Below are 8,663 nucleotides of genomic sequence, written 5' to 3' on the forward strand. Positions count from 1 at the left end.
CGAACCGATAGCAACTGCATCGCAGATGATAATGAAATCAGCAGCTTGAGAGCGACAGGGTAAGCGTGCTAGTAAAAGAACCCTCTCGATTATTCGCTTCAAGATGGCGTTATTATCCTTCCAAAAAATTCATGAAGAATGCTTTTTTCGAGATCGATGTATCCATTTTGAAAACATTCCAGAAAGTGGAATTATAATTGTACGTGAACGTTGGATATGACATGGGAAATCTATGGTTAGTTTCAAGTTCGACCTTCTTTGAATCTTGGCATCGTAGATTTTGATTGTGTACTACTTTCTTAAGCTGAACCAAGATTGTTATTGATCTTTATTCTGGCTAACGTTTCGGCGTCGTCGCCTTCTTCAGAGCCTGGAAAAATCAAAGACACGTGTAATCTACTCTCTCAAACGCCTCGTCATCCCACAAGATATGATTTAGCAAACAGATTATTTAAAAGCAACGTCAGAAAAGCAGACCAGCGCTCACCTTGATAGCCACGAAATCGTGATGTTAGCGGACCACCAGTTGTGAGAGTTGCGCCGCTAGTATTAACTAGTAACGATGCCCCCGCCTCTGACCCCGTAGGTCAAAACCCGCAAAGGTCCTGATATGGCGCCAGCTCGTTGGTCACAGCGATGCATTCTTCTTTACGATTCATGATAGGACTTTTGGCCGTGATATCAAACGCTTCCAATGTTTTTCGCGCTAGAACGTCTGATTCGCGTGCCAAGATAGTGACAGCTATCTTGAAAGGGGTGTTGTCATGACACTGTCTGCGATGAGCACCTAAAGGGGATGATGTTTTTGATTTTACGAGCCCGTCTAGGTGCTCCTTGACGGGATACATAGTGATCTTCCTGTTTCGCCAATGTACTCAGCCCCACATAACTGACAGGTGATTAGGTAGATAACCCCCGATACCACGCAATCACCCTGCCTCCCGTTTGGACAAACGATGCAATTCGGTGTCTCACAAAGTCTGTCATATGCGCGATTGCGGACTAGTTGCTGCTTCAGGTTTACAGGTGGTATGTCCACTACTCTGACTGAGTCTTGCAGACCCGCCTGTCGTAAGCTTGCTCGCACTGCATTGCTCATGTCATCCGAAATAAAAGGAAGGCAGAAAGGGATCTTTGTTGCTTGTTCTACCCTGTGGCACCGCCGCTCAGTTGCATGGCTCCGATTTGAATGAGAGACTTTTGCTGGGTACCCATTGGACTGAGCAATGCGGTTAGCCATGTTTATGGAGACAATGCGCCCTTGAGCTTCAGATGAAACCGTTGCCGCTGTCTTGAACATATTTTCAATGACTGACTTTTTGGTTCTCCAGGGGTGCGCCGATTGGTAGTGAATCAGAATGTTTTTACAACTTGGTTTTCGATACCATTTTGTTTTCCAATTTCCCCTACACAAATGAACCTGGACATTGAGAAACGGCAGCCAGTTGTCTTTAGGTTTTTCCCTCGTGAACTTTATGTACTGGGATTGTTTATTTAAGAGATCGAAGCAAGAGTCCATTTCAGCTTGTGTTGGACATACAATGCAACAATCATCTATGTATCGGCAGTACAATAACGGTTTGCGTTCCAGTAGGGGTTTTTCCACTTTAGACATGAAAGCAACGGCTAATGTAGGCGCAAGTCTTTGTCCCATGGCCAAGCCTCTAATCTGCCTATAGTATTGCCCAGACCAGCGAAATACGGAACATCTCAAACATTCGCTCAGCAGCATCATTATTTGCTGTATCGCAAAACCATACATGTTAAGAGTCCCCTGGTGTTCGAGAAGCAGCTCTGATGTTGCTTGTAGTGCAGCATCGATGGAGACGTTGGTGTAGAGTGAAGTGACATCGAAAGATTCGATGACACAATCTCCATCAAGGCGCGCTTTGCGGAGGTGCTCTATGAACATTTTTGTGTTTGAGAGATGAGCTGGAACGTACTGGAGTAGCTGGCTGAGAATAGTGTTAAGGAACCAGGATATTCTGTCGGTGGGACCTCCAATATTGCTAATGATAGGTCTAACCTTGAAATCCCCTGGGTTGTTTGAACTAAATTCGGCAGCGGAAAGCTTGTGGGTCTTGATGAGGACATAAAGGACCGGGCAGGTGGGCCGATCACATTTTAGACGCGTGATAGTTGTTCTTGGCAAACCTACTGATTTTGTGGTCTCCGTCCATATCCTGTTCAAGCGGCGATATTGTCTGCCAAATTCATGTGCCGATGACGGGTAGTATGTACTATCGTCCGTGAGGTCCCTGAAGTTTCGTTATAGCCCTGTCCAGTTCACTTGAAATCACTACAAATTCTCCTCCTTTATCACTAACAGAGATTTTGATCTTCCCTTGAGAGCAAATGTCACGTAGTTCGCACAAACGTTTGCGTTGAGTAAGTGTTAGATTTTCAAAAGCGCGTTTGTGTGAGTACCGGGAGAGAATTGAGGAAACAGACATAGCAAATAAGCGAAACTTAGTGTCTACCACCGAATTTGCCTCCTGTGGGTTGTACAGTAATGTAGGAAAAGGGATAGGAGGGAAAACTCGAACTCTAGAGGTTTCTTGCACTCTGTCTTGCTCTTCCTCTTTAGCTCTCAATCGCAGACGTTCATGAACCAATTGCAGGCTGCCCACTATCTTGCGCGATATCACGGGGCGTACTGATTGAGATGGAGCGAAACTGGGGCCTAAGTCCAAAACTGAAAGAAATACATCACCTATAAGTGACACACGAGGTGGAAAGGGTGCATTTTCTGGCGCGGTGTTCGAGTTTTGGTGGTTTGGGCTCGAATGATTAGTGCTGACTGGTAACTGCGATCTCTGACCTTGCCTATGATCTAGCAGTTTGCCAAATTTCTCCTGCAGCCTTGACTTGGCCTTAGAGCGAATAGAATGGTTAGTTTCCTGCAGAAGTACGAGAATCGCGGATAACATGCGAATGATTCGGAGCGTGACCTAAGATATAACGGTCCTAGATGAACACGATACGAAAACTGAACAGTAAGATTATTCTAACACAATGGTTCAAAGGGCAGCCATATGAAACCAATGACTTATTAAACTAGCCAACTAGCACTTTTCAATTTTGCTATGTCCACCTACAACCCCAGCAATACCCTTTCGTGTAGACATGCCAACTCGACAGTTTTGTGGTATAGTACTTTTAAAACGTGTGTAATCTGTACAATGACAACAGTGACCTCTAATAACTCAAGTAAGTTGCGTCCAAACGATATGAAGCACGCACAGCTGCGAATGCGGCTGCCTTCGAAAAGGTGCGGTAGAGACAGCGTTTGGAATCGAGGTGGGACCATGACAAATTGCAAAGATGGGTGACGGTAGCGAGGATCCTCACACGATCCCAACCGCTCTCTCCACTGCACCGCTTCGAGCGCAGCCACTTATGAAACTGTCCATTCTTCATGTCCTTTTGACCCGACCATGTTATCCTAACTTGACCAACTACGTGACATCTTAGGGGCGCATAGTCTTGGAACAAAAGATTAAAGACATCACCCCATGAATCTTTCAGCCGGATAATGCCTATACGGGGTCATAGATTGTGTGGAAGAGGGTGATTTCGTTTATCTCTCCCTGTATCAGGGTAAATGGGTGACGTTTCTGTTGCAAAGCGCAACCACTGCCTCCCGTCCCACCTGCGATTCGTCGAAAACCCATTCGGACGAATCGCAGGCGGGGCGGAGGGCAATGGTTGCACATTGCAACAGAAGTCGTCTTAAGAAATAGCGCTCCGGTGTCGTCCGTTTACACTGGTACATGGAGAGATGAACGGAACCACCATCTTCCCCACAATCTACGGCCCCGTTAGGCATTACCCGGCTGAAAACCATGCCACCCCAGATTCGTGGGGTGATGCCTTTAAGTAGGGTGCAAAAATCCAGAGCACCCGTGAGGGACCCATCGAAGTCATAATTGTTCGATGTTTGTAAAATATCAAATCTCTATAGTATGTCTCCTGAAGTTGAAGTTTCCGCATGTAAGATCTAAGAAGTTGAATCACCAAATAAAAGTCAGAAAAGAACGAGAAATATTAATATGTTACAATAACTAACGAGTTTCCTCCGTTGTTACACTTAAGCGGTTTTATTATACACTCACAGATGTGGAAGTGTTCAAAGCATTTTGAGTCATCTCTTCTTCAACTTTAGTTGCTCTGCAGGGTCTGAGATCCCACACTATGTGGATAAAAATATCTCTTTCATTGGTTCTCCCACACTCCTTAAGCGTAGTAAAATCTCATTTGTATAAGTTTTTTTCCTTTCATCTTTCGTCGTATCTATGCTGCCGGTTGTTGTTAATGGGAGGACATCAATTTTAACGAATTTTCGGTTCCATATATTCCTTCAGTGTGAAAAATGAAGAATTCTTACGGTGGTTACTGGCGTAAATTACAATAGAACGCTTGCTTTTCGCAACAGGAGTGTGGAGTTTGTTAAAGGCATCACCCCACGAATCTGAGGTGGTGCAGATTTCAGGTGGAGTATTCGTATACAGGATGGGAGACTGCGGAGAGGGGGTGATTCCGTCCATTTCCTCCTAATTGCCGTAAAAAACGGCCCGGAAGATACGGCTTCATTCGTTTTGGCGCACTATTTTGTACAAGAGATTCGATTGGAGCGCGCCAGTCTTGTGCGGCGCCGCATCTTCCGGGCCGTTTTTTACGGCAATTAGCAAGAAATGGACGGAATCATTTTCCTCTCCGTAGTCTCCCTTCCCTTATACGAATACTCCACCTGAAATCTGCACCACCTCAGATTCGTGGGGTAATGCCTTTAAGCAAACATAATTTTTCGTGCATTTTGCCTAGTCTGAACCAATGTTTACGTTTCAGCTTCTGTATAAATTCCTTAGATCAAACACGGAATCTAACAAGTAGAAATCTCGGTGTTCATTGGTTCACTGGATCCGATCTCTTTTCCGAGCATTCTCAAATACAGACCATATGCGTGCCGGTGTTTCAAAAAAGTTAACGCCAATCATCATCATGATTGGCGTTAATTTTTTTGTTACGTGGTGGTCTGCTGAGTCAACAAGTCTAGCTAATGAGATAAGTACTAGCCTATGTGTTGCTGTTTGAGTTTGCTTACCGTTTGGGTGCTTTCTGTAGGGTGATGCGCTTGAGGGGATAGGTCACTAATGGCTTGAGGGGATAGGTCACTAATGGCTTTGACGCTTCCAGGCTCTGACGAAGGCGATATCGCCGAAACGTTAGCTGCTGTTTAATAAAGATCGATACCAATCTTGGCTACAGCTCAAGGAAATCAGTTAAAACTACGTTTCAACATGCCGAGATTCAAAGACAGTCGAACATGGGCAATCATCATCATGTTAGAATCATCAAAACCAATTCCAGCTTTAAGAAGTGAAATAATGCAACAAGTCATATTAAAACGCATCGTATTGTACCTTTTGAACTTTACGTGAATTTCTATCCTCGAATTTCCAGTTATGAATGCATCGTTCGATCAAACAATGGAAAGCCGATGCTACATAGAAGTCAGCGTTTTTCGAACTTTTCACCCGCACAGAAGAAAAAAAACACAATAGAGCGCATGCGGACTATTCAAGATATAGACCAAAATCGTTGACGCAAATGCTAAAGGTAAATATTAATTCATAAAAGACCATATGTGCGAGCAATCAATTTTCACACTCGGATCTCATAACCGATCTCTATAAAAGAGGAGTGCCATCGTCATTCACATTCAGTCATGCTCATCATCTTTTCCATAGCAGTTGGGGTAGAGTTGTCGGTTTCTCTATAGTACCTCATTTTATCGGTACAAATCAGATATTTCAGGCACTAGTTCTTCCCACTACTCTGCCTCAAGACGTTGGTTAGTACTAGTGGAATCTCACTTAATCTACACCTTTCATTTCCATCGTTCATTTCAGGTAATACTCCGGTGAAACCGCTATGTAAAGGCGGCACATATGATGAGGAGTACATTCATGACTACGTCGTCCAATCCATCAACGATCACCGCTATACACTGTTAAGAGGAACTGAACTAAATGGACCGTGGAATGGAAAAGGATATGGAAAGAAGTTCCCGCGAGCAAAAACTATGAATAAATTAGTAAGTTGGTACCGGATGAAATATTTGATGTGCGACGAACTGGAGGATATGAGAAACGTTAAAACAAGGGAGTATGGTGGTGTCAGAATGATCTGGTGGTTGAGGCCAGCCGCTCACTCTACTCCGGCGCTTCAGCAGCTTAAGTGAATACAACAGTTTTCAGGTCGTTTTGACCTGATTATACAACAAATATTTGACTATGCTACTTATTTTTTCTGTTGACCTCACAATCAACAAAAAAAAATCATAGCAATGGTTATTCTTTGAGCTGCTGCAGTTGCTAGTTGAAAATGTTCTTCAAGCGGTTATGTTAAAGGCTCTGGGTGAGGCAAGAATTTTCCCCGTTGCCTCAGTATAAGGGAAAATACAGGGAAAGAAAGATCAAGTTGAAGATGTGAGACAAAATGGCGTTGAATTTAGGAGTACAGCTGCAACCTCGAAAAGAAGGCTTTCGCTCTGTTGGATAAGTCGTGTTCAACGAACACTCCTACCGGTCCAAATGGAACGGCAGCCTTATTCTACCAGTACGTTTATGCTCACTTTAAAGACCGGCAGTATAAGCACCCCATGTTTCCTGTGTGTTCTGGTTATAACTTTCTCCTCTTCATCTTCCTCTATATCTCCAGAACGCCTGGCATATGTTGTAGGTAGGATTCGAAACAAAAATTAAATATACACTAGAATAATAAACTGTAACCATAAACAGTGATAATATACAAAAGCGTGCATTTGAGCTGAATCCCACCGAAATATACTGCTAGAATATTATCACTGCGGGTATCTTGATATTGGTTCTAGTTTCAGAATCTTTGCATGCCAAAAATATCCTACCTTCTAGCTTAACGTTTTATGACCGTGAATCAATGACCGTGAATCAAAGACAGTAGAGAAAGCAACGGTAGATTTAATTTCAAAAGTTCGCAGACGTAGTTAAAGACCTGTTCTTCACGAGGTAAAAGAATGGTTCTGACAAGATGAGCAGATGCGAGCTGATCATCTTTAGTAATATTTAAAGAGAAGTAAATTTGTGTGAAAATTCATTGGCTGAATAGAAGATTTTTTAGCAATGATGTAGACTTCGACGACCCTGAACTGTACTCAGCTATTTGGGATTGGAGTGAGCAGATCCGTGAATTTGCAGTTAGTGATGACGCTATTACCAAGAAACAAGTTGTGTACAAGGACAAGGACAGGAATTTGTATGAATATTTGACTGTACGTTTAGCTCAGCTTATCTGTGCTGCACACATCAGTGTGGGAGATAATAAGATTTTTTTCCAGTTCATGAGAGCCGCCATTTCTAAAATTGGATGTGCGGATATAACTTGCAGGGATGGAGATTTGAGAAAATATAGAGCAGTTTGCCTGGTCAATAGGGAGTGAGTTATTACTCGCATTTACTCAAATCCCGCGAGTTTGAGAGCATTGGATAAGATTGCGGATATTTATTTATTTAGTTGACTGTCTAAGAGAATGCCTATCTGTCTTACCTCTCCACTTATTTATAAACATATGAAACAGTTACTTGACCTAAAAACGTAGCGCAGCTTCCTGTGTCTAGTGCAGACCGCTCGCAGACCGAATTCCCGTTTGCGCCGATCAGAAAGGGGATGGGATGAAGAAAAGATATTACCTCCTAACGACAAGAAACAGCAAGTTGTTGGAAAAACAGCAATATTCTGAAGTCTTGGTGGAAGCAGATGACTTAAAATAAGACGAGCGACAAATTTTAGGGTCTGCAGGAATTGTCAATTTATATCTTGGACAATTCTCAGATCATCGTCGATTTGGGTTATTTATCAAACCTGCAGTTCCTTAATTCAAACAATTATGAACAAGCAGTACTTGCACCTACTATAAGCGCTTGTCGCACCAGTATCAGTCGGTTTCGGTTACTCGACCCAAAATGATTTATGATTTTTTTCGCTGTTATTGTAAAATATTGTGAACGACGGTAGTCAAATTCTCACACAAACTGTACTTTCGACTGGAGAAAATATTAATAATAAATTCAAACGATAAGTATGAAAAATCATGAGTGCAGCTTTGTTGGAAGTTACCAACTGTGTTCTCTTTCAGTCCCCTCAAGGATGGTGATGTCGTCTTCAAAGCTGGATTAGGCGGTTGCAAAAATGGGGAGACGTGCCGAAATGGGGTCTGCGATGAGTTCGGATTATGTGATTTGAGCAAAAAGGCTCCGTGAAGCCAGAAAAAAAAAAACAATTTCTTGTAAACCGATATCCAACAGAACACTCTTGAATAATTCGTTCAAATAAAGGGTTTCTTCCCAATTTTCATATTCGGACTATCTATAATTTTCTTTAGTCTTCTTTTTACTTCACACCAGAACTCTGGTGGAATGTTAAGCTAGCGACAAAATCCTGTTACATAGATAACTCATCTAGAAAGAGACGATGTAGTGAGTCTTCAACGAGCACATTGTGAAAAGTTTACAGCCTCAGACAGTGATGCTCGATGTTCTCTCTTGTTAAGAATCCATTGAAGAGACGAGGAGAAAATCTAAGAGATTTTTTCGAACCTCCCATTTTCATGATTTTGCTTGAAT

General features: G+C 42.7%; 2 protein-coding genes across 3 annotated transcripts; one reads left to right on the plus strand and one right to left on the minus strand.

The window, feature by feature from the left end:
• Positions 1-299: 299 nt before the first annotated feature.
• On the minus strand, positions 300-5,401 carry RB195_004512 (uncharacterized protein; the record flags this gene model as incomplete). Of its 2 annotated transcripts, XM_064182388.1 has the most annotated exons (8): positions 300-370; positions 488-574; positions 653-787; positions 847-2,258; positions 2,452-2,695; positions 2,822-2,951; positions 5,105-5,232; positions 5,293-5,401. In XM_064182388.1, 8 exons carry the CDS (start codon positions 5,399-5,401, stop codon positions 300-302), a joined length of 2,316 nt encoding a protein of 771 aa, XP_064033655.1. The 2 variants fall into 2 exon arrangements, with proteins under 2 accessions (XP_064033655.1, XP_064033656.1); XM_064182389.1 differs by lacking the exons at positions 2,452-2,695; positions 2,822-2,951; positions 5,105-5,232; positions 5,293-5,401 and having other exon boundaries at positions 488-543; positions 595-787; positions 934-1,300.
• A 327-nt stretch (positions 5,402-5,728) lies between these two features.
• Positions 5,729-8,300, plus strand: RB195_004513 (uncharacterized protein; the record flags this gene model as incomplete). The annotated part of the gene is made up of 7 exons (XM_064182390.1): positions 5,729-5,758; positions 5,818-5,854; positions 5,913-6,097; positions 6,518-6,621; positions 7,162-7,312; positions 7,379-7,476; positions 8,177-8,300. 7 exons carry the CDS (start codon positions 5,729-5,731, stop codon positions 8,298-8,300), a joined length of 729 nt encoding a protein of 242 aa, XP_064033657.1.
• Positions 8,301-8,663: the final 363 nt, after the last annotated feature.

This window comes from Necator americanus, chromosome I (assembly GCF_031761385.1).
Source record: "Necator americanus strain Aroian chromosome I, whole genome shotgun sequence".
NCBI classification, from domain to species: Eukaryota; Metazoa; Nematoda; class Chromadorea; order Rhabditida; family Ancylostomatidae; genus Necator; species Necator americanus.